This window comes from Giraffa tippelskirchi, chromosome 4, assembly GCF_054371585.1.
Source record: "Giraffa tippelskirchi isolate mGirTip1 chromosome 4, T2T-mGirTip1v1.2.pri, whole genome shotgun sequence".
NCBI classification, from domain to species: domain Eukaryota; kingdom Metazoa; phylum Chordata; class Mammalia; order Artiodactyla; family Giraffidae; genus Giraffa; species Giraffa tippelskirchi.
Window position 1 is genome coordinate 56,988,104 of NC_137278.1, and position 26,553 is coordinate 57,014,656.

General features: G+C 41.6%; 1 protein-coding gene across 4 annotated transcripts; it reads right to left on the reverse strand.

Annotated features, from left to right (window-relative positions):
- POLR1B (RNA polymerase I subunit B) lies at positions 1-22,329 on the reverse strand. 4 transcript variants are annotated; one of them, XM_081593545.1, is made up of 15 exons: positions 22,087-22,329; positions 20,216-20,383; positions 19,631-19,777; positions 17,479-17,565; positions 16,430-16,566; positions 15,084-15,307; positions 14,228-14,399; positions 12,815-12,986; positions 11,445-11,726; positions 9,941-10,074; positions 7,260-7,430; positions 6,550-6,706; positions 3,451-3,647; positions 2,315-2,568; positions 1-1,410 (listed from the first exon to the last, which is right to left on the reverse strand). In XM_081593545.1, exons 5-15 carry the CDS (start codon positions 16,556-16,558, stop codon positions 528-530), a joined length of 2,775 nt encoding a protein of 924 aa, XP_081449671.1. In that variant the 5' UTR covers positions 16,559-16,566; positions 17,479-17,565; positions 19,631-19,777; positions 20,216-20,383; positions 22,087-22,329; the 3' UTR covers positions 1-527. The 4 variants fall into 4 exon arrangements, with proteins under 4 accessions (XP_081449671.1, XP_081449667.1, XP_081449670.1 ...); XM_081593541.1 differs by having other exon boundaries at positions 17,433-17,565; XM_081593544.1 differs by having other exon boundaries at positions 17,433-17,565; positions 21,945-22,121.
- Positions 22,330-26,553: the final 4,224 nt, after the last annotated feature.

Below are 26,553 nucleotides of genomic sequence, written 5' to 3' on the forward strand. Positions count from 1 at the left end.
GAAACTTGGAGGTGATGTTTATTACCATGACTGGTGATCATTCACAGGTGTATGCATATGTTCAAACCCACCTAATTATATACATTAAATATGTGCATTTTTTGTGTAAACATACACTTCAATAAAGCTGTTAAAAATTTTTACCTTTTGTTTTTTAATGTAAGGAAATACAAAATTACGTATATGCTTACACTGCATTTATATTGAACTGCTCTGCTCTACATGGACAGAGTTTGACAGTCACTGCCTGCTGAAAGCCGGATGCAGAGAACCTGGGGTTAGACAGACTTTCCCCTGAATATCCTTTTATTTGTCGATGTAGGATTTTTAAGAAACAAATATACTGAAAGTCACCTTCAGTAGTTATACTAGAGCAACTGAGAAAGTCTGCCTTCTGAGTTGCCAGGTCTTGGTTGAGAGCTGTGACAACCATGAAAAACTCCAGAGTAATAACTATTAATAGCCTCACCAGAATGACATCTTGTTTTAATCTGATAGCAGTCTTGACCGAAAAGACCTGCGTCAGGTTAAACGATGTCCAGCTTCACTTTGATGTTCATAGCTGCCAATTCAGCTACAAAATACCGAAAGACGTAAGGCACGGAGACGGTGTCGATGGTGTCACTGCGGTTACACAGGGCACAGTTGTACTTCCTGTTGCGCAGGGCGGACCACGATGGGGGCGGCTTCTCCAACAGTGGGGAGAGCAGACTGCCACACTTCACACACACGTGGGCCACTGACCGATCCGAGCAGTTGAAGAGGCGGTCGTGGAGGAGAAAAGATGTACCGTGAGCTAAAAGGGCGTCCCGCTCCATCTCCCCAAAACGGATTCCACCCTGGACGTTTCTCCCCCCTATAGGCTGGTTAGTGACTTTGTCTCGGGCTCCTGTGGTCCTCACTTGGAATTTGTCGGAGACCATGTGGCGTAAACGCTGGTAATACACCACACCTATGAAGATGTCTGCTTCTAGCTCCAGCCCACTAATGCCACTGTACAACCTCTCAGTGCCATAGTAGTTGTAGCCAGCGGCCTTCAGCATCTCGCCGAAGTATTCCAGGGCTGAGTTCTCCTCTGAGAAGATGAAGGGGGTCGCGTCGTGGCAGAGCCCATGAAGAGCTGCGGACTTGCCGGCCATGCTCTCAATCAGCATGCCTATGGTCATGCGGGATGGAAAACCATGGGGGTTGAACAGAATGTCAGGGACCATCCCGCTCTCGGTGAATGGCATGTCCTCCACTGGCCACAGCCTGCTCAAGATGCCCTTCTGCCCATGACGACTGGCAAACTTATCCCCAATTGTTGGGTTCCGGGGGACTCGCATCGTGATGCACACACACTTGAACTTGCCGTTTCCAGTATCATTACTGCACACTTTGATGTTATCCACAATACAGTTTTCTTTACTCCTAGGAAAAAGTAGACCAGACAGAATGTCAAAATATTTGTTAAAATGAATAGAAGGTGCCTTAGAATGTGATTATATTTGGACATCGGAGCTTTAAAGAGGTAATAGAAGTTAATAACGAGGCCATTAGGCTGGTCCCTCCCAAATGCAATCTAATAACTGGTGTCACCATAAGAAGAGGAAATTTGGATACAAGGAGAGACAAGAGAGGCACACATGCACAGGAAAAAATACCATGTCCAGACAAGGAGAAGGCGGCCGGCCACCTGCAAGCCAAGAGCCTCGGGAAACCAAACCTGCCTTCACTTTGATCTGGGACTCTGACCCTCCACAACTGTGAGAAAATAAATTTCTGCTGTTTAATAAATAAATGTCTGAGATACTTTTATTGATATATTTAGTGCTTCATAATGGATATTTGCAAAAATTATTCTTACCTCTATTCTTCACTACAAATAGAGCAGGTATCCCTAAAAATACTTATGGACAGGGCTATTGATTATATTCACTACAGAACTGTGATTGTTTGGAAGAACAGTAGCAAGAAAGGCAGCTAAAACCTAAAAAATCCAGTTTTAGTAACAGGGATAATGAATTCAACTTTTTAGCTAAGACACATTATTAACAACATGTCTGAGAGAGATGATCAAGTCTGAATAGTAACAGTTGTAAAATAAATCACAGATAACTCATCAGATGTAACAGACAAGAAAAGTAGGAAAACAAAGGCAGTACAACAGACCACGGAACTTCATCTCATATAAGAAATGTCCATTCAGTTAATAACTAAGCTACCCCTTGTATTTCCTCCAAAAATTCTCCTGTTGAAAAATAACATTCACTGACTTCCAGAGATTTCACTGACAAATAGTCCGTAAGAAATAGCCCCGGGTATGCAAACTTACTTATAGTACATGATAAAGCCTTCCCCGGTGTTGAGGTTCAGGTAGCTGTAATATGGATCTCCATACTTCAGTTGTGCTCCAATAAATGGCAATCCATCATCATCCAACTTCTGCAGAACCCGTGGGTCTCCAGGTTTGACTCCAAAGACCAGACTATCATCTCCTTGTTTAATTTTTTCAGTCAGATCTATGAATTCAGATTTGTAGACACTCCCATGGGCAAAGCCTCGTTCCCAAGAGGCCTTATTCACAATCTGTGAAGTCAGAGGATCATTAACAGACTGAGGCCAAATGAGGTTTTTCAAAATAAAGTTGGTTAGCATTATAACTAGTTTAACTGGCATTTGATTTTAAAACTCCACATCTCCCAAATCACCTATGCTAACTTAAAATCCAGACACATATAGATGGCTTATAACCCAATCATGCATAAAATATAAAAGGTAGATATTTCTAAGACTACTTTTCATTCATTTGACATCTACTTGTACTGTGTACTCAAATATGCAGGCTATATGCATATGAAATATCTAGTGATATCCCTCAAAGCTTGTCACTTTTTTGCGGGGTAGGAGGCCTTGCTGAGCAGCATATGGGATCTTAGGTCCCCAACCAGGGATGGAACCTGTGCCCCCAACACTGGGAGGACGGAGTCTTAACCACTGAACCGCCAGGGAAGTCCCCTTCTCACTTTTAACTTCAGTTCAGTTCAGCCACTCAGTCGTGTCCGACTCTTTGCGACCCCATGAACCACAGCACACCAGGCCTCCCTGTCCATCACCAACTCCCTGAGTCTACCCAAACCCATATCCATCGAGTCGGTGATGCCATCCAGCCATCTCATCCTCTGTCACCCTCTTCTCCTCCTGCCCTCAATCTTTCCCAGCATCAGGGTCTTTTCCAATGAGTCAGCTCTTCGCATCTGGTGGGCAAAGTATTGGAGTTTCAGCTTCAACATCAGTCCTTCCAACGAACACCCAGGACTTTTAACTTAGACCAAGAATTAATTAATAGAACATTCATACACCAAATACTAGGTACTCGGGCACATAAGAAATACTCCTTCAGTGATCTGATGGTAAACAGAAAAGTTAAAAATGAGACAGCGTGGAACTACATCTCTTGGCAGCGCTTACCATGGCATCTTCCATATCGTAGCCAGTGTAAGAGATAACAGCAACAATGGCATTTGTCCCAATTGGGTAGTTATCCATGTCATAATAATCATACATGTACGGTCTTACTAAAGGGCTCTGTGGAGTCTGAAGACGATACAGTTTATTATCTGATCGATCTTGAAAAGTAAGAAGTGGAAAGCCCATGGTCTGTTTACCTACAAAAGGAAAAAAGAATTAACCTTTTGTTTTTTTCCCCCCTTGATGTTAAAGATAACATATAAAATTGGAAACCAAATATTCATCATAAAGGAATGAATAAATGAGTAAGTCATGCTGGTTATGTTTACTACAGACTAATACCTGGTATGAAAATGAAGTAGACAAATGTGTATGAACATGACTCAACCATGAAAACAATGCTGAGTGAGAAAAAGTAGCGAATGACATTTACTAGGATATATTTGTGTACATTTGCCACACAATCCGAACAGTTCCAAACCTAGTTTATGGAAACATGTAATGTAAAAAAAGCACAAAAAGAGGATTTAAAGGATATATACAAAACTACAGGATATTACTACTGCTGGTGGGAGAGGAGTGATAGTAACTATTTATCTAATTAGATTACTTTCTTACACAGACAGCCACCTACCCACACACACATCCAGAACAAAATGTCAGTATTTGTTACTTTCTTACACAGACATCCACCTACCCACACACACATCCAGAACAAAATGTCAGTATTTGTTAACTGTGGGTAGTCAGGTACAGGACAGGTAAGTTTCTTTTTTGTACTTCCTTACAGTACAGAGAATCAATTCAAAACAAAATGAAAAAAAAAACAACAAAACAAAACAAAATGATTTTAAAAACTAAAATAGATCAATATATACATAGGGGAACTTTTATGAAACAGAAAAGGAGATTTGCAGCTTCCAGTAAGAGAGGGCTACTCCTACAATATCACACTCAACGTGTATAAGTAAAAGATCCAGAAGAAAAACGAAAGCCAATTACATACATACACATACTAGCTGAAAGCACTGAGATGTAACCATAGGTAGTTACAAACTAGAGAGGGATTAACACTTGGACAAAAGGAACCATGCTGAGTGAATTTCCAGTTTTCTCAGTTTTGAATGTTTTGTTTTCTATGTTTTGTCTGATGGCTCAGTCAGAACAGCAGTCCAAATCTTTGGTGGACTCCAGAACTATGCAAGGTGGGACAGACATAAGCAGTCCAGCTAAGGCTAAAGAGCACATTTCAACCACTGGAAGCTTGTTTCCAGAAATCTAAAAACCAGCCCTCTCCGGAGGAACAGAATAGAATCTACTTTTTTTTTTTCTCCTTTGACTACACGGCTTGCAGGGTCTTAGTTCTTCAACTAGGGATTGAACCTGGGCCCCAGAAGTGAAGGCACTGGGTCCTAACCATTGGACCACCATGGAATCCCAGTCTTTACCACATATTTTCCATCTACAATACAATCCAGTATTACTAGACATACAGAGAAACAGGAAAATGTGACCTAGACTCAAGAAAGATACGATCAGTGGAGACTGATCCTGAGATGATCCAAATGTTGGAATTGGCAGGTAATGACTTTAAAATACCTGTTACAACTGTGCTCAAAATGTAATGGAAAATACGTCTACAATGAATGGAGATCAGAATCTCAGATAAAACAGGAACTATAAAAATGAAACAAATGGAAGCTCTAGGCTAAACAATTAAGTATCTGAAATAAAAATTCAGTAATGACAGAAAAGTCAGTGACTATGACAAATCAATAAAATGACCCAATCTGAAGGAGAAAGAAAAAAAAAAGATGGAAAAAAGAGAACAGAACTTCAATGGCTTATGGGACAATATTAACAACTTATTGACTGGAGACGTATTAGTATGTCTTTTGTTACCCAAACGTTATTACCAGAGACATTTCAATATTAACTTATAATAATAAATCATCGGCCACACGTCTAGTTTCTGCAAAAGTCCTCCAGTCAATAATGTGTTAAAAGGCTTAACATATATGATGCATAACAGACATCTCAGGACATGAGACAGGAACAGTATTTCTAGAAATGACAGAATATCTTACAGATTTGACCTGGTTTTTTAAAACAGGTTTAGGAAGATCAGCAAACTGCAAGCAAGATAAATACAAACAGCAACATATTTGGGCATATCACAGTCAATCAGCTTACATACCAAAAATAATGGGAAAATCTTAAGGACAGAAGAAAAATAAATAACACTATAATCAAGCAAACAGTAATACACATAACCACTGACTTCTAATTAGAAATGACAAAGATCAAAAACAGAGCACAACAACATCTTTTAAGTGCTGGGGGAGTGGGGAACCCCAAAGTCCTGTCAACTCAGAATTATATATCCAGTTTCTGCAAGTGAAGATGAAATAAAGATATCCTCAGATAAATGAAAACTAAGAGAATTTGCAGCCAGCAACCTGCAGCTATAAAAAATGTTAGAGAACTTGTTCAGGCTGAAAATGACACTCCATGAAAACTTGAATCACCGGGCACGAATGAAAGAAAGCACTAAAGATGATAATGACGGGTGACCACATGGCTTGTACTCTTAACAAATCTAACCACAGGACCTCAGGCAAAACCAAACTGACGGACAGTCTACAAAATAAATTTAGCTTTTTCTTAAAAATAAGGTAAGACAGACATTTAAGGCTAAAGATCTAACTTAAAGAACTAAAGACACAAGAGAACTGAATACAACATATGGTTTTAGACTAGGTGCTACCCAGGGAAAAATTGCCACAAACTTTATTATGCTATAAAATAATATAATAATATTATTGCTAAATTTCCCGATTTTAGTAATTGTCCTTGGTTATGTAAGTAGACCACCCTGTTGTTAGGAAATACATAGCAGGATGTTCAGAGGGTAAAGGAGCAGCTCACTTTCCAACAGGAAACAGTGCAAATGAGGCAAAATCTAGGTAAAGGTTCTATGGAAGTTCTTTGTACTATTCTTATAACTTTTAGCTTTTCTCTGAGTTTGAAGTTATCTCAGAGTTAAACATTGCAGTCCGTTTTCTTCTGTGACCACCACTGCTCTGTGCTCCGTCTTACCCATCTGGCACTGGTACATGTTTCTCGGACTCTGGTTGTGATCTGAGAAAGGGATGAAGTTGGCGATCACACTCAGCAGGCTGTGAGGGAAGAGCTCCTGGTGCGTGGTAACTCCGGCCAGAACCTCATCCTCGAAGATGGCAACATTCATGAAGATCTGGAAAGAGGAAGGATCAGGAAGTTCAAGGCACAAGGTAACTGTGACTGCTAACACATATTAGCTCTTACTGTTGATCAGAGTTTGAGAAAACCTTCCCACCCACCCAGTATCATGAACACTGAAGGGATGCACAGTAAAAAATAACACGTCTTAAACATTTCCTTCTAAATCTACCCTAGTCCAGCTATGAAGGGGGATAGGAAGGAGGAAAAATTTTTTGTAAGTAGCACAAAGCCTAGAGTTTTACAACTACAGAGATGTAAGCAAAGATTGTGAGTGATTTTAGTGGAATGTTCCAGTCTCACCACCTAAGGCAGAGCCAGGTGCAAAGAAACTTGGGGAGCTGAGTGGGATGGGAAAGGCAGCTAAGGTGACCACCAACCCTCTCAGGTTTGATGAGCATGAAAACTGCTTCATGCTTATCACAGAGAAGGCAGAAAGTAAGTTGTGACTTTCTTTCAAATGCCTGACTGTCATGATAACTGTAACACTTTAACAGTTACTGAGTCTCTGAAAGCTGCACATTATATAATCACAGGGGTCTATGTACCTGTTCCATAGTTCCAATCAGTTCTTCTTTGCCTAGTTCCAAGTTCTGTACAGGCCGCACCAGTCGACAAGGAGTGGTAAAAAGGTACAATCCTGGGTACAGACTTGGTTTTCCTGTCATGGGGATCAGGGCCACCTCCATCCAGGGAGGAATTCTTTTTTCTCTCAACACCTGTTTTCAATAAAAAGAGAGTTCAGTGAAGAATCAGTGACGTCTATCTCCCTGCCACCTAGGAGGTGGGTACAGTGGAGATCTACATGAAAAGCAACATCTTGAAAGTTTTGCAGGTAACACACCTAGTACCCTGCCAGCCTCAGCTCCCCATAGATGGCTATTCACCCCACATTGAGAGTTGGCAAAAGCCCTACTTTCTTGGGGACTCAATCTCACTATCAGGCAAACTAGTAACAACTGAGACTGAGCAAAAGGTAAACCAAGAATGTGTAGGTAAACATAGTAAATGAAATTCTGTTGGCTGATGTCTAAAATATAAGATTACTGGTGTTATTTTAAAATGTATTCAGTGAGAAAGCCCTTCCATTTGGCAATTAAAAAACAAACAAAAAAATCTTCTATGAATGCCTGGGTGAAAGGAGAAATACTAAAATTACAGAAATGTGAAAAAAAATAATGAAATCTGTACAGTAGAACTTATGGCAATAAGTATAACATATATTTAAGTATATATAATATATACTTAAGTATATATGATACTTAAATATATAATATATAAGTAGACCTTATATATTTACAGTTAAATATATTATTAATAAAATGAAAGAATAAAAATAAATGAATTAATTCTTAGCCCAAAAGGTAAAACAACAAAGTACAAGAAATCAAAGATAAAATCTGAAATTAAAGAAGCAGAGTACAGAAAAAGGTTCAAAGTAATAAAACATTTCTAGTTCTTTTGATGTAATTGAGAAGGGGATGGGTATTCTTTTTCCTTGTGGGGAAAGCAAGGGTATGAATATACTGAGTAAAAAAAGGCAAAGGGGGGAAAAGCATGGAAACAAAATTTTAAAACCATGAGCCTGCTTTGCATATCTCTGAAACCAAGATGAAATGGATAAAATGCAGATGACCAGAACAGACTTCAGCAGAGGTAAAAAGCTTCAAGGCCAACTTCTGTATTAGACATAAAGGTATCAAGGAGCTGCCCCAAAGAGAGCACTAGAGGCAGATGGCCTCACAGGTGAATTCTAGAAGACCTAAGACCAGAGGACTCACTGCTGTGCAAACTGCTCCAGAGCACTGAACACCAAGGAAAACTTTCTAATGCTTTTTATCAAGCAGAAATTTGTGAATGTCAATTTTTAAAAAAATCTTAAATAGAATTGAGAAAATATCCATATTTAGTAGGTATTAAAATAATAACCAAGTGGGATTTATTCCAGGAATGGAAGACTTGTTATTCATCTTTATTATTAAAGAATGGTCTTTGTCAGGGAATGAATATAATACTTTTAATATGTCTAAGGAGAAAATCTCACAATTTTTTTCTCCATAGGCGAGGTATACACGCCAAAGAATGTGTGTGGGGACTAAAGAACATAATCTCAAAGTGATCACAGTTAACATCAGCAGCCAGGAGACCAGCCTACATTAAGTGCCTCCTGAAATGATATCCTGAGTCTCATCATAAGAAAGCTACATACTTCAAGAAACAGTGTATACAATTTGGCCCATACTCTTTAAAAATAAAAAAGTGAGACATTAAAGGCTGAGGGACTGTCCCAGATTAAGGGAGATTGAGAAACATGCCACCACATGTAACATGGGACTCTGGACTGGGTCCCAGACAAAAAAAAATATGAGTATCAGCTGCAGACTTCACCAACCTGAGATTTTTTTAAAGTGCATTGTGGTTAATAAAGAGAAAATCCTTCTTAGAAAATATACACTGAAATCTTCATGGAAAAGGGGACATGTCTGTACACTGCCTTCAAATGGTTTGGAAGTAAAATGTACATAGTATTTATAGAGCATACAAATGATAAAGCATGTGGGGGTAACATAACAAGTGGTGTGTCTGGGTAACAGGCATATGTGAGCTCTCTATGCCGCTCAAACATGCTTTCAGTGTAAAACTATCAAAGTAAAACGATGAAAAAACTGAAAAACAAAAAACCCAACTAAACAGGACAGAGCATAAACTACAAATTCATCCTACTGCCAAACTCATGGCCATTATCTAAGTAACAAAGACTCTTTCCCAGAGAGAATTCTAAAGATTAGTTATTCAAAGAATGTTATTCTTTTGACTTTTATTTCAAGAAACAAAAGGCAACCGGTTATGACTTCTACCTCGATTAGATTCAGTATTACTTGAAATATAAGCCCATATTTTGAGATCCCCTATATGCCACTAGTATTTACAAAGGGAAAAAAAAAAGTTAAAAATGTATTAGAATAGTAGACTAGGGCCTCAACAAAACAAACCAAAAAAAAAAAAAAAAAAATGCATGTAGCTCAAATACCTGTCACTGAACCTAACCGATGAGGTCAGTGTAAGGCAAGATGCTACCACCAGAAGGACTGTATGGGCAATTCCAGAATTAGCTTCTGACCTCCAACCCCCTGACACTCAATAATACCCTAGGGCTACCTCAACAACTAGAAAAGACATGAAAACCTAAGATGGAGGGACAAAACAATTCACAGAGACTCAAGATCACCTTAAAATGTCGGAGAGAATCAGCAATGCCAGGGGCAATCTCCTTATCGGCCCAGCCAATCATGACACCGTCCAGCAGGACAGGGTAGCACTCACTGTACGGCCGATGTGGAGTTCCGTCAACTGGAGTGACCCCTGGTGAAGTGAACAAATGGAATGATCTCATCAGGATGCTTTCCCAACATTTAAATTTCTCTCCAGATTCAACAATGGCTTTACCTTTCTAGACATCTAGTCACCTTGTCTCTAGACCAGAATGTTTTTATATTGCTTGAGGAAACATTTAAGTCTTTCAGCTGCTGCTGCTGCTAAGTCGCTTCAGTCGTGTCCGACTCGGTGCGACCCCATAGACGGCAGCCCACCAGGCTCCGACGTCCCTGGGATTCTCCAGGCAAGAATACTAGAGTGGGTTGCCATTTCCTTCTCCAGTGCATGAAAGGGAAAAGTGAAAGTGAAGTCGCTCAGTCGTATCCGAGTCTTAGCGACCCCATGGACTATAGCCTACGAGGCTCCTCTGTCCATGGGATTTTCCAGACAAGAGTACTGGAGTGGGGTGCCATTGCCTTCTCCAAGGACCCCCAGATCTAGGGTCCCTGGCTTTGAGGAGAGTAGCAGGAGGACAGGGGTATAAAGGAGGCTTTTTTCTGTATACCTTTTATATTTTTCTTCTGAGCCAGGTAAACATATTAACTTTTCCCCCCAAATCTAATCACATTTGTTCATTATTCACACATCACAAATTTGCCAACTTGCTAAAATGTATCTGTAACCCCAGCATCAATACTAGTGGCGCTTCTTGCATCATCTGAGGACATCTAGTGAAAATTTTGAGTCACCAGAAACATGTTTCCGGCTGAGGTCACACAATGGGATGCACAGTTTCAGCTCATACTGCAAACAAGGGTCCTTTTTGCACTGTTCAGTGTTGTATTTTTCGCATCTTTGTGCTTTTGCTGTTTAAAATGGCCTTCAAGTACAGTGCCAAAGTACAGGCCCTTAAGCACAGAGTTCTGCCGAGTCTTATGAAAACACTACATGTTAGATGAGCTTATAGTTACAGCGTAGTTAGCTGAAAGCTCAGTATTAATGAATCAACAATATATATTAAACAAGGCATCTTTAAACAGAAACATGCATAAAGCAAGGCCATGGACCCATCAGCTGATGAAAATGCTCTCACGAGAGGTATGCAGGAACCTAACCTTTTCTTCCTCAGGGGCAATGACTCAGTGTCTGCTAATTCAGTGCCAGTGGTGACTTAGAGAAGTACTGCAAATAACAAGAATCTACTCTAGTTAAGTAAAGAACACTCATCCATGAGCCATCAACACCCTCTGAAGACAGCAAGTGCTTTAAAAAATGGCACAGGTTATCCACAGTATGACACCATCACCCTTATATGAATTCTCTGCTCAAACCCCAGAGAAGCACAATTTAATAGCTTTGCACCTGTCAAACCCACACAAGCAAACAAGACAGACTGCTGACTGCCGCGCACCACCTACCCAAGTTGCAGAGTAGAGCTGGAATAGATGCTGTGTACACAGACTGTGTGACGACCTCACAGATGGCAGTTAAGTGGTTCATCAGACCACAAGGCTCCCCGTCAGGGGTGTGCACGGGACAAAGGAAGCCCCAGGACTCCGGTAGCAGCCTGCGCACAGTGGTGGTCCGCATTTTAGCAAAATCGGCCCCTCTGTGCACACAGCGGAAATGGGAGAGATAGCGTATGAAGTTCAGCTTGTCAGCCACAACGCAAAGTCCAGAATCTTGCAGGAAGCCAAGACCTTAATAAAACAGACATCATTGAAAAATGGAATAAACTGAAGAAAAAGAAAAAGTCTATTTTTGTTGGAGGTTCTGAAAAGATAATAAAACCTGAGAACACATTCAAGATCATGCATGCTCAGTCGTTAAGTTGCGTCTAACTCTTTGAGACCTCGTGGACAGCAGCCTGCCAAGTTCCTCTGTCCATGGGATTTCCCAGGTAAGAATACTGGAGCGGGTTGCCATTTCCTTCTCAGGGGATCTTCCCAACTCAGGCATCAGCAGGCAGGTTCTTTATCACTGAGCCACCTGGGAAGCCCACACTAGAGATCACAGAGTGGGTTATCACAAAGTTTACTCAGCTGTGGTGAGGGGGAAGAGTTTACAAAAGAAAAAAATACAGTAAAAATCCCCAGATTTCACAAACTGTATTAGCCTCCTCCATATGATCTCTACGGAAAAACATAAATGAGTAACAAAACAGCAAGTAATTAAACGGGATTCATCTGAGAGTTGTATAACACACAAGCACTTGTTCGCCCTTAAGGAATTTGCATCAGTATCATCTCCTTTAAAAAAAAAAAGAAGATTTCTGGGCCTTCAATAACCACTTTGTAAAGTTTTCCAGTTGTTCTGATACGACTGGTTTAGGGATGGGTGTGTCTAAAAACCCTTCCAGACTATCACCTAATTAACCTTTTCTCAGAGATCTGTCTCTGGTTTTCAAGAAGGAGGCACAGGAAATGCATTTGATCATTAAAATCAGATTTAGCTATACAGACAACCTGTCTAAAGCCCTTCAGCCCAATATACACCTGTCAAAATTCACAACCTGAAATCAGTCTTTAATGGGTAAGCAGCTAACTTTCAAAAAGAACCTCTTTCAGGACTTCCCTGGCAGTCCAGGGGTTAAGACTCCGAGCTTCCACTGCAGAGGGCACAGGTTTGACCCCTGGTCAGGGAACTAAGAACCCATGTGTCATGTGGTGTGGCCAAAAAACCAAACCAAAACAAAACAAAAAAACATCTCTCATAGCAATATGCAAACTGACTTTAAGCAAATAATTTGAAAATTGTAACAAAATGAAGCCCATCTATTTAATTTCACCTGTTTTAGAACGTAGATTCCCAGTAGCAAGAAGGTATTCAAATGGTTTTGTAAGATCTATCCCCAGACTAAAAATCTTCATCAAATTTTCACTGTTTAAGGACACGTTGGTCTTCTGAGACTTCTTGTCTATAGCTATTTTAATAGACACTAACCAAGCTTCCAATTTTTCCTGGAATAAGAAAAACAGTTTAATTTTTAGGTGTTTTATTTAACCACAAATTTCGTATTTACTCAGTCCATGGAATTTTCCAGGCAAGAATACTAGAATGGGTTGCCACTTCCTTCTCCACGGGATCTTCCCAACCCAGAGATCGAACCTATGTCTCGCGCACCTCCTGCATTGGCAGGCACACTCTTTACCACTGCATCACCTGGGAAGCCCTAATTATTGATAACGAATTTGGAGATTTTTACTTCAGTCCTCTCCATCTTTCCTGTCATTGTGTTATCTCTTAAATTCTTTTTAGGGAGAATATTAAAAATATAAAATGCTATCTAATCAAATTTTATTGTAAAATTCTCTCCCTAGACACACACAGACACCCAGAGTTCTCATTATTTACAGTAATCACTGCACAGAACCCCTGCTCCCAGAGGAAATGCAGGGTCAGACGTCAGTGAGTTTCCATTTACTGACAACATCTTTGTCAACTGATCAACACATGACCTTGTTTTCTGTGTTTGTGAACAGACATCTTAGTTTACACTGTTGATTCTTTACCACTCAGCTCAGAGCAAACAGCATCATAACTCCTGCCTGCACAAAGTGTGTCTAACACAAGTGTTTTCTCTGTAAGGCAGGCACAACGCAGCCTTCTTGACCTTATGACCACGGAAAGGGACTTCAGCACTGAACATGGGGGCCATGTTAAACAGCAAAATCACCAACAAAACGCAGAAAAATGTGAAAAATATGGCATTGAGGAGACACTTGTTTACTGCTCATCAGAACTGAGCTGGGCCTTGTGCCTCAGAAAACTAACTTTTCAGCACTCTGTGCATGTCTGCAAATGACCACGAGTGTGCCACAAGTACTGATATTGCTGGGGTTATAAATAAATGTTAGTGAGTAGTTGAATTTGATAGTACAGAATCTGTGAATAACAGATGAATGAATCACTGACTATAAGTGAGTATATTGGCCATTAACACTTCATCATTAATGTTATGACCAAGATTTGACAGTTTTTATTTAGCATCTATAAAGATACTAAAGAAAGTCCTGAACCTGCCATAAGCTAAGACCTCTGATTAAGTCCCTTACTGCTAAACAAACAAAAAATAGAAGGAAAAAAAAACACAACCCTACAAAAAAAATGCTCAAACTAGAAATTATAAGCATGCAAGAAACAACGCTGAATATGGCCACAGCATCCCACAAGAGGTAACGATGCTCCAGGGTGAACTTACCTTCAGAAACATGAGGAAGAGCTGACCAGGAGTTAGAACCTCCTGGTTCACTAAACTGTCAGGATTCTCCTCCATGCACTCTCCTTTGGCTAAAGCAAAGAGCTTCCGGGTCATGAGACAAAGCACATAGAACTTCTCAGTGTTGGATTTTAGGTGGATACAGATACACTGGCTGCCGAAAGAGGAAGCTTAAAACAATCCAGCTACTGATGCTATTCGATGTCCTACTAACCAGGGTCCCCAATCCACATTTACCCCAGATGTCTTCAGTCATTTTCCAAAAAGTGCTTTTCACTTTTGCTGGCAACATTAGCAAAAGAACAGAACAGACTCACAAAATCTAGAACTGTAGGGACAGGCCATAAGTGGCTATTTAAATTTAAATCAATTAAAAAAAAAAAAAAAAAAGACTCAGTTTCTCAGTTGAAATGGCCCTGAATGTGGCTTGTGGCTACAGATTGCTCAGTGGAGGACTACAGCAGGGCTCCTTTAACACTGGATACAGAAGACAGAGTCCTAGCCTTGGGGAAATAAAGGGACATGATGCCTGCAGCTTTCAGATAATGCAGAAAGAAAAACGATGTATATGCAGAGAAGGTAAGAAAGATGTTAATAAACTGGTGAGCTGGAAGTCTGAAGTTATTTCAACATAAAAGCTTAAAAGTACAATATAAGACAGGAAGCTAGCAGGAAGAGAAAGGTGAGGATGGCTGCAGGAACAAAGTTAGCCCCTATCTCGCTTCACCAGAATCCCACCCCCAGGGCTATTCTGATTTCCAGATGACTCACCAGCCCCAAGCATATCCATACCAGTAACCACAGACACCCTCCAACCCTAAGAAACAGTTTCACGTACTTGAACAGAAATTCTGCAGCTTGTTCGTTCGGGTACCAGTCAGGAAGGCTGAGTTTCACTCTGAAGCGCTCCCCCAGATAGTTAAGGACCTGTTTTTGTGTGGAACATCCCTCTTCCATTACAATCCTCAACATCTGAGAAACCGAGTTCCTCAAGAAAGAGTCATCCTCCTTTCCTTTGATGAGCTCCTGAAAGATCTGATAATCGGAAAAACTGACAAGTGCCTAGAAAAGAAAGAAAGAAAAAAGATTCTTTTTAAAAAAAAATTAATTATTTTAATTGGAGGCTAATTACTTTACAATATTGTGGTGGTTTTTGCCATACATTGACATGAATCAGTCACGGGTGTACACGTGTCCCCCTATCCTGAACCCCCCTCCCACCTCCCTCCCCATCCCATCCCTCTGGGTTGTCCCAGTGCACTGGCTTTGAGTGCCCTGTTTCATGCAACAAACTTGGACTGGTCATCTATTTCACATATGGTAATATACATACTTCAATGCTATTCTCTCAAATCATCCCACCTTCGTCATCTCCTACAGAATCTCAAAGTCTGTTCTGTGTCTCTTTTGTTGTCTCACATACAGGGTCATCATTACCATGTTTTTAAATGCCATATATATGCAAAAAACAGTTGTTTTTTCAAAAGTGTTAACCATCTTTATCATTTAGTGATAGTTCTCTCCTATTTCTTTTTAAAACCCAAGAAAAATCAGCCCTATACTATTGTTGAATCTAAGCGAGCTCTTCAAAATAAGGGTCACACTTGTATGGGAGACACCAAGATGTCCCAATGACCCTTCCCTCTTGGTACCCACAACCTTGGTCTCCTCTGCCTTGAACAGCACTGGCCTGTGTGACCAAGGTAGTATGGCAGAGAAGCTGAAGTGTGACTCTCATGGCTGGGTCGTGACGGGCACTACAGCTCCAGCCTCATTCTCCTGGTGAACTCTCAGGGGAAGACAGGTGCCTCAAGCAGCCTGTGGAAAGGCCTGTGAAGAGGAACTGAGACCTCCTGCCAAGAGCCTGCACTGACTTGCCAGCCATGCTCGATCGACCTCAGAAGGGGATTCTCCAGCCCCGGGCATCCCTTCTACACAACAGCAGCCCCCACTGACATCTCATGGCAACCTCCTGAGACCCTGGCCAGAACTGCCCAAATCACGAGCTACTTCCAAATTTCTGACCACAGAAATAGAGAGAGAAATATTACTCATGTTTCAACCACTGCATTTTTAGGTAACTTGTTATGGGGCAGTGCATGAATGCTGATGAGGACGACCTATCCATTTTGCACTTCCAAAGATCTGCTTCCTAACAAAAGAGGTATATTCAGTAAGTCACACCTTAAGTGCAAATCCCAAAGGAAGAAAAAACAGTTCCTTCCGGTAAATAAAGTTCAACATAACCGTGCCATTTTCCAAGTAGTGAAGGTTCATATTGACAGCGGAATGTTCCTCTCTCACACAGTGCATTGAAACTCCTATTGAAACAAACAGAGCAAATAATCAGAAACTCAGCAACACTACCATTAAGCATAGAATCCATGGCTATAATTAGAGACTGATTTTTAGCTCAAGTGTAAAAATAAACTGTTTAACTATAGGACTCCAGACTGCAAAATGCTATCTTGAAAAGCCAGGCCCTGTCATGGAGAATGATCAAACAGAGGTCAGGCTGCTATCAGTCAGAGACCAAGGGGAATGCTGTGACTCCTGATCTGGAAGAATTCAGAGGCCCAGACCCACCTCTGGCCAAGTCAGCCAGCCTTCAGTGTCATAAGCAATAACATAAAAACCCATGTTCAGGGGCTTCCCTGATGGTGGTGAAGAATCCACCTGCCAATGCAGGAGACATGGGTTTGATCCCTGATATCTGGAAAGATCACACATGCCACAGAGTAACTAAGCCCGTGAGCCACAGCTATTGAGCCCACATGCGGTAACTATTGAGCCCACAAGCAGTAACTACTGAAGCCCGTGGCACTCTAAGAGCCTGTGCAAAGCCACTTAAGTGAGAACCCCAAGCACTGCAACTAGAGAGTATCCTCTGCTTGCCGCAACTAGAGAAAAGCCTGTGCAGCAACGAAGACCCAGCACAATAAAAAATAAATAATTAAAATTATTTCTTTAAAAAAAAAAAAGTTCATTCAGTTCGGAAAAAAAAATTGAACACAGTAGAAAGTAGGTGTCCCACTATGAATTTATAGCACAGAACTGCTTAACAGAAAAACAAACCAAAAATTATATATATGAGAGAAAAACATTGGACTCTACATGGATACATCTATTTTTAATAAAATAGCTTAAATATTTCTGAAAGAACATTCCAAAACTCCCTGCAACTTACCATACTGAGTGTAGCCAGGCCCTCTGCTTTTCCACTTTGGTCTTACCATTGCAATGGGGAAATTTCTGCGAGGCATAATCAACATTCGGATGACTTTTTCAATGCCATTGATGATAAAATAGCCTCCCATTTCCTGCCAAAGAGATGAATTAAAAATTTTTAAACAAAGACACATAACTACCTGCCAACATGATACTGACCAAGGGCAAGTATCACCCTCATTCCTAACCAGATGTACACAAGTGCCCTTGGGCAAGAGGAACTGTGGGTCCCTGGGAAACTGCCGACTTAATTAAATCTTCTCAGGCACATTAAAAAGGCTGTAGAGATGTGGAAGAAAAGTATGGAAGGAAATTATGGTACTTCCTTCGACCAGACAGGTTGGGCACAACCTGCCACAATCTTATCCCTAAAATGACTGCACTCTTCAGTGACATTAAAAACCAAAAACAATTTACTCCAAAGTCTAAAGTTGAAAACAGTAATGGTTTTGCTTCCACACGAGTATGGTTTCTCAAATAAGTTAAAAACTTTTGACTGTATAAAAGCTCTGGAAATCAGAAATTCAAATAAGCTAAATAGGAAAATATTTTTAATAAGTTCCAGTTAATAACACATTTGTGCAATATCACATAGGAGCTACTGTGAAGCAGGCATGGGCTTCCCTGGTGGCTCAGTGGTAAAAAATCCACCTGCCAATGCAGGAGACACAAGATGTAAGAGATGTGGGTTTGATCCCTGGGTTGGGAATATCCCCTGGAGGAGGAAATGGCAACCTGCTCCAGTATTCTTGCCTGGGGAATCCCATGGACAGAGGAGCCTGGTGGGCTACAGTTCATGGGGTTGCAAGAGTCAGACATGACTGAGTACACACGTGCGCACACACACATACACACACAGCAGATATATCATGCTGGGTGCTCTATGTCAGCACGAGTGAGAGAACTACATGCCATTTTCAAAAGAGAAAACTGAGCCTCAGGAAGATTAAACTTCCCAAAGGTGCACAAGGGGAAAGTGGAATAGCTGGCTGTCAAACCCAGATTTGCCACCAAAGGCCTCTTCCCACCACATAATACAGTCTCCCTGTTGTAGGCAGAGTCTGCACATCTTGATTACTTCAACCCAAGCCATCTAGCTGAAGGAAATGCTGAAGGGAGGGTATATGAAGCATTTAATACATCCACAGAATTTAACTGTAGGTAAAGCAGACATATTAAACAAGTTTTGTGGGTTAAGATGCTGAGAGAGCTGTAAAATTTCAAATACATCTCTAAATATGTATCATTCAGAAAATTAGAGAAAAACCTATCAATTTCCCCCCACAAATAGTAATATTCTCTAACTGCTGCTGCTACTGCTGCTGCTAAGTCGCTTCAGTCGTGTCCGACCCTGTGCGACCCCATAGATGGCAGCCCACCAGGCTCCGCCGTCCCTAGGATTCTCCAGGCAAGAATACTGGAGTGGGTTGCCATTTCCTTCTCCAGTGCATGAAAGGGAAAAGTGAAAGTGAAGTCGCTCAGTCGTGTCCGACTCTTAGCGACCCCATGGACTGCAGCCTACCAGGCTTCTCCGTCCATGGAAGTTTCCAGGCAAGAGTACTGGAGTGGGGTGCCATTGCCTTCTCCAATTCTCTAACTGGAGAGTTCTTTTTCTTTTTTTTTTAAATCACAAATAATGCTTTTAAGTATTTAGCTTCTTATAGTACTCACATAACAGAAACTGACAAATCCATCTTGTTGTTGTTTAAATGTTAAGACATGTCCAATTCTGTGACCCCTTGGACTGTAGCCCGCCAGGCTCCCCTGACCGTGGGATTTCCTAGGCAAGAATACTGGAGTGGGTTGCCATTTGTTCCTCCTCTTTTTCCTCTTTTTGCTGATGCCACACAGTATGTGGGACTTAGCTCTCCCACCAGGGATTGAATCCACACCCCTTGCAGTGGAAGCATGAAGTCTTAACCACTGGACCACGAGGAAAGCCCCTAGAGTGTTCTTTTTCATATACTGTCTCATCTGAGACTTGTTATGAAGCCTACACAGAGCACAGACAAGACATCAAGGCCCCTGCTACCTATCTAGAAATTAAAGCAGAGAAAGAAAACTGAATTCCCCGACAAGCTTTCTGTTCTCGAACTCCCAGTTCTGGCCCTTTCTACTGTCAACGGGTCATTCAGGGCACGGCTCCCCTGTAGGTACCTCTGCTTCCTCATGGTGCTCGATGAGGGCTTTTGGAGGAAGGTTGTATAAGTTGCAAAGCTTGGATTTCACCATGATGGGAACGTAGCCCAGAAACTGCTTAATGACTCCTTTTGAGATTCCATTCACTGACCAGCTGATATCGGCCTAAGTGAAAATGAGAGAGAGAGAAAAGTTAAAAAAAAAAAAGGGACTATCTAGATCTGTAGGAATAAATGAGTATTCTGGGGAGGGAGACAGAGGGATGGACTGGGACTTTGGGGTTGGTAGATGCAAACTATTACATTTAGAATCGATAAACAACAAGGTCCCACTCCATAGCACAGGGAACTATATTCAATATCCTGTGATAAACCACAATAGAATACTGAAAAAAAAATGTATATAAAGAAAGAATAGATGAGTATTTTAAAAGATTAAGGCAGAGGACCATAAACTAAATGATTTTATGCTTTAGGTTTAAAAGATGGCATCTCTTGGATGACAGCACTGAGAAAGCCAAATTCTGGTATAAACCATATTAGGCACTGGGCTTATTCTAAAAAATGTACAGTGTGTGAGTCGCATGCCGTCACTCATACTCACTGTCAGTTTTCCCCGGTAGGTGCTCCTCCGGCCTCGGCACTCTGCTGGATAAACGTTGAGCTCTTTGCAGATGCTCCCTTTGGGAACGGCTGGAGGACTGATGACGGCATCCACAATGGTGAGAGAGATCCGCTCATCTTTGAAAGCAAATTCAAAGGGAGGGACGGCCTGAAATACAGTTGAGACAGTCAACTACTTGCACTTTCAAGGCACTTTCTCTCTAAGACCTCTTTCAAATCTCAAGTGCTCTGCAAGCACTGATGGCTATCATGCTAATGCAACACATCTAAAAAAGAGCCAACACTACATCTGGTCTACTCATATCCTCACTAAGTACCTAAGACAGCATTAAGATTTTTTTGGTCTACTGACTGCTGGATTCTATAATAGGTTCTAGGGATACAGCTATTTATGGGACAAAGCTGTTCTCTGAACCAAGTGCCTGACTTCAGTAGTGTGTATATGTTAATCCCAAACTCCTAATTTATCTCTGCTCCACATTTTTACTTTGTACCCTCTGTGTGCATATGTTGTTGTTCAGTTGCTAAGCAGTGTCCAACTCTTTGCAACTCCATGGATTGTAGTCCCGTCAAGCTCTTCCCCAAGAATACTGGAGTGGGTTGCCATTCCCTCCTCCAGGGGAATCTTCCTGACCCAGGGATTGAACCTGGGTCTCCTGCATTGCAGGCAGATTCTTTACTGTCTGAGCTACCAGAGAACCCATTTTAGCGCAAACATCCCTTGATCATCTCAATGCTGGACTTTTTTTCATTGTTTTAATAAATCCCAGGGTCAATTAACTTATAAGCAGATTTACAATTTTTCTCATAGACATGATACAATGAGTCCAGGCATTATAGAAATTATTTCCCATTAGACAAAAATATCTCATCTTTTGCAAACGGGTGAAGCAGTATTAATCTTCGAAGAAGCCTTGATGGCTCCCCTATTATTTGTAGAAGAGAGTTCAAGCACCAGAGACTGGTGCAGCTTTCAATATTCTCTCCACCCCTCCTGCAGAACAAGCCCTACCCAACAAAAGCATAGGGTAGAGACCCTGAGCTCTGCTCCTGTTTCCCCTGGAGAGAACCCACTCTTCTCTTGAATTCAGGAGGTCCTGCCCTGGATTAGCTGCACCTCCCTCCTCTGTGCCCCCGAAGTACCATACGTAGCCCCTTGGCAAGAGCATTGCTCCAGAGTACTGGCACTGACTGCCTTCACAGCTCCACCTGCTGCTGCTTTTAAGTCGCTTCAGTAGTGTCCAACTCTGTGCGACCCCACAGACGGCAGCCGACCAGGCTCCCTCTTCCCTGGGATTCTCCAGGCAAGAATACTGGAGTGGGTTGCCATTTTCTTCTCCATCACAGCTCCACCACCTCCACCGAAAACACGATCGCAAGCAAGAGCTGTCTCTTACACAGGTCTGCCTCTCCCTCATTGTCAGAGCCCAGTGCCCGGAGACACCAGGATGCTTACTAAATGAGACTCTATCCCATTATTTTCACCTGAAGCCTGCTACCATCTCCCTCTAGACCAATCACTTTAGTTTGGAGTAAATGTTACCTAATGATGTTACCAATCTCTTAAGGAGGACCAAAGGTTTCCCACTGAATCTCGCTTGAATGCCTCACTGGCACCTTCCTCGACACAGCCCAGCGCCGGGCCTGTGCCCCACTCCCCTGTCTCCTGGATCTCCCCTTCCCTCTCCCAGGCCCCCAGCCTCACTCACCTCTCCCCCTTCCTTCTCCAGGGCCTCACACACCCCGCACCCCGTCCGCCGCCAGGGCCCTTTGCTCCAGCCGCCTGTAGCAGGGGCTAGCGGCGCCGGAGAGCGCAGAATTGAGGAGAGCCTGGGAGGACGCCGAGCTCACCTGTATCGCGTGGCTGAGGCCCTCGCGCACAGCGTAGTTGAAAGACTCTACATGCGCCCGCGTCAGCTCCTGCAACGCTGGCTTTTGCTGCTCCCGCGGGATCCCGTAAGAGGGGTCGGTCAAGTGCTTTAGGCTGGGCCCATTGGGCAGGTTCCGCCACCGGCCGCCGGGATCCATGAGTTTGCCTGCGCACCGGGGGCCAGCGACTGCTCCACACGCGCCGGAAAAAAATGCCCGGCGCCCAGCACCCACGACCTGCTGGGAAATGTAGTTCCTCTTGGTCTGACGTTCCTGGGTCCTCCGATTTTACAGGGTCGACTAGAAACTAATACTGTGGAGCAAATGGGCCGGTTCAAAACCCTGCAGAATCGGAGAGCGGCGGATTGGCCCCCTCTCTTCTCTTCCGGCATCCACCCGTGTAGATCTTCCCTTTCCACTCAGAAAGCGGAAATCCGCTCTACGGCCAATTCCGCGTGTGAAATCTCCATCTTTCATTTGCGCTTTAGGACCGGCGGAGAGTGGTGTTCAAAGATTTGCTTCTCTTTCCTTGACTACTTTGCGATCCATTACTGATGCAGACTCTCGGAGTGACACCCAACCGGAGTCTTGGCTTCAAGGAAAAAGCAGTTGGGCACCAAACCGACTGCTCTCTACCCAACTGTAAAGTCGGGAAGATTCATCACTGGGACCGTCTAGTGGTGGTCCGCCCCCCCATTAGCCCCTCCCCGCGTCGTCTAGACTCGAGTCTTGAAGGGGAGCCTGCGAGGTGTGTGCAGGCGGGCGTCCTAGCCATAAGATCCTATAGTTATTTAGTCGCTAAGTCATGTTCAACTCTTTGCGACCCTGTGGACTCTAGCCCGCTAGGCTCCTCTGTCCATGGGATTTCCCGGGCAAGAACACTGGAGTGGGTGATCATTCCCTTCTCCAGGGGATCTTCCCCAACCCAGGGATCCGAGGATCTTACTTCCCTGACCAGGGATCAAACCTGTGCCCCCTGCAGTGGAAATGCAGACTCTTAACCACTGGACCTCCAGGGATCCTTTGAGTCTCTGTAAATCCTATAATCCATTCATCTCCCCAGAAAACGATTTGTCGGAGACCGTCTGCAGTTGTCTTTCAGCTTAATCTTTCCTGTGTCTGTGCGTTTAACAGCTCTATTGTGTACTGCGGTATAACTGACACACAATAAACTATGCCCATTTAAAGGGTTCCCGCTGGTAAGTTTGACCTATGTATATACACCCTGGGCTTCCGTGATGAAGCTATCATCACAATTAAGATAATGAATTCATTCACCACTTACAGAAATGCCCACCTGACCCAATTGCACCTTTACCTAGGTCAGGTGGTAATTCTCATTACTATATCAATTAAAAAAATTATCTTCTGTTTCTTTCTTATGTTTACACCATCAAATCTCCCAAGATGTGTGCAGTTGTGACCGAAATTCTGCCTTCTCTTCCTTTACAGCTACTGCTCCTTTTAAGAAAAACTCTCTTCCTCTATTCCCTCTCCCTTGGTCAGGAAGGCAGGAGAATGAGGGGATCATGACAGGTGCAGTCATTTCCATCAGCATACAAACTTGCTGGAAAAGCTGTTAGACAAAAAACAACTCACTGATCTCTTTCTTGTCCCCTTTAGAACACGGATCTTAAAAAGGTTGATCATCATTCCTGTCTCTCCACTGCTTTCAAGGTTCATCCATGTCTCAGCTTATTTAGTACTTCATTCTTTTCACAGATGATTAAGAACCCATTGTATGGAGACCCATTTTGTTAATCTGTTCACCTGTTGATGGACATTTGGATTGTTTCTGCCTTTGACTGTTGGGAGTAATGCTGCTAGAAACATCCATGCACAAGTTTTTGTACAGACATATGTTTTCAGTTCTTGGGTATTACAGCTATTTATGGGACATATGGTAACTAACTTTCTGAGGTACTGCCAGGTATTTCCAAAAGCAGCTGTACAATTTTACATTCCCACTAGCAATGTATGAGGGTTTCACTTTCTCCTGTCTTCACCAGTATTTACCCTCTATGTTTTAAAACTTATAGCCACCTAAGTACATGTGAGGTAGTATCTATTTGTGATTTCTGTGTTTCTCTAATGACTAGTGATATTGAGCACATTTTCATGTGTTACCATTTGTATATTTTCTTTGGAGAAATGTCTGTTTAGATACTTGGTCCATTTTTCAGTCTCTTTTTAGGTCTATTCAGCATTTATCTTCTTGAGTCAGTTTCATCAGTTTAAATGTCTTTCTAGGAATATGCCCATGGTATCTAATTTGCTGGCCTACAGTGTTCATAGGATTCCCCTATAATCCTTTTTATTTGTAGTAATATCCCTCTTTCATTCTTTATGTTAGTAATCTGAGTTCTTTATATTTTTTCTTCGCCAGTCTAACTAAAGGTTTCTCAATTTTGTTGATCTTCTTTGAAGCACCAACTTTTGGATGCATTGATTTTATCTATTGTTTTTCTATTCTCTAATTCATTTATTTCCACACACCTTTATTGTTTCTTTCTACTTCCTTTGAATTTAGATTACTCTTCTAATTTCTTAAGGTGGGAGGTTATGTTATTGATTTGAGATCTTTCTTAAAAATAGTTATTTAAATATATAAAATTTCCTTTAGGCATGGCTTTAACTGCATCCCAGAAGTTCTGGTATGTTGTGTTTTTATTTTCATTTATCTCAAAGTTCTAATTTCCCTTGTGACTTCTTTCTTCAATCCATTGGCTATTTAGGGCTGTGTTTTTTAATATTCATAGATTTGTGATTTTCCCAGATTTGTTAATGGTTTCTAGTTTTATTTCATTGTGGTCAGAGAACATATGTAGTATGATTTTAATAATTCATTGAGGCTTTATGGTGTACCATATGGTTTATTCCTGAGAATGTTCCATGTCTACTTGAAAAAATGTATATTTGCTATACAAATATATTAAATATATAGTTGGGTAGAGTGTTCTATAGATATTTGTTAGATCTGGTTAGCTTATATTGTTTTTTATTTCACTGTTGATCTTCTAGACATTATTGAAAATGGGAGATTGAAAGCTCCAACTATTATTTTGAATGTCTATTTCTGTCTTCAGTTCTGCCATTTTTTGCCTCATGTATCTTGGGACTCTTTTGTTAGGTGCATGTGTTTATAATCGTTGTATCTCCTGATGGATTGATCTTTTTATTATTATAAAATGTCCTTCTTTGCCTGTAGTGACAATTTTTTTCTTAAAGCCTATTTATCTGATATTTGTACGGCCATCTAAGCTCTCTCTGAGTTACTGTTTGCATGGTGTATTTTTTCCCATACCTTCACCTCTTGTGTCTTTGAATCTAAAGACCGTCTCTTGTAGATAGAACAGAGTGGGATTGTGGTTGTTTTGGTTTTTTTATCCATTTTGCCAGTCTCTACCTTTTGATTGGAGTCTTTAATCCATTTGTATTTAATGAAATTACTGATAAGATAGGAATTTATGCCTACATTTTGCTATTTGCTTTGTATATGCCTCCTACCTCCCCCCATTCCTTCATTACTGCCTTTTCTTTTGTTAACTATTTTCTAGTGTAATATTTTCCACCAGGGCTTCTCTGGTGGCTCAGATGGTAAAGAATCCGTCTGCAATGCAGGAAATCTGGGTTCGATCCCTGGGTTGGGACGATCCCCTGGAGGCAGGCATGGCAACCCATTTCAGTATTCTTGCCTGGGGAATCCCCATGGACAGAGGAGCCTGGTGGGCTACAGTCCATGGGGTCACAAAGAGTCAGATACGACTAAGTGACTAAGCACAGCACAGTGTAATATTTTAGTTCCCATGTCCCTTTTTACTATATATTTAAAGTCATTTTCTTAGTGGCTAATGTGTCTTGGGGTGGATGTCTTTGAATCTGTTCTACTTAGAGTTCATTGAATCTCTTGAATGCATTTTAATGGTTTTCATCAAAGAGGGAAAGTTTTTGACCACTACTTCTTCCAGTATGTTTTCTGCCACCCTCTCTCTCTTGCCTTTCTTCTAGGATTCCTGTTATGTCTATGTTGGTGTACATATATATTTCTGGAGCCTGTTCATTTTTTCTTCATTCTTTTTTCTTTCTATTCCTCAGACTAGGCGATCTCAACTGAATTCAGATTCACTGATTCCTTCTTTGGCCAGCTCAAACCTGCTTTTGAACACCTCTATTAAATTTTTCATTTGCTTTATCATACTTTCCAATGCCAAAATTTCTACTTTGCTTTATTCAGAAAACAATTTCTATTTCTTTAATGATATCGTGTCTTGGATGACACATCATTCTGTCTCTTTTATTTCTTTAAACATATTTTAAATAGCTGGATTAAAGTGTTTATGTAGTTAAGTTCAATGCCTGCGCTTCTTCAGGGATGATTCCTATTGACTGTTCCCTCTGTGGGGCATGCTTTCTTTTTCTTTGCATGTCCCATAACTTGTGATGAAAACA

Coding starts and splice junctions, on each gene's coding strand:
- POLR1B (XM_081593541.1), bottom strand. CDS start 22,263: ATGGATCCCGGCGGCCGGTGGCGGAACCTGCCCAATGGGCCCAGCCTA. Junction 12,987..14,227: donor TCTTCCTCATGTTTCTGAAG/GTAAGTTCACCC, acceptor TTCTTATTCCAG/GAAAAATTGGAAGCTTGGTT. Junction 6,707..7,259: donor TGATTGGAACTATGGAACAG/GTACATAGACCC, acceptor TCCTCTTTCCAG/ATCTTCATGAATGTTGCCAT.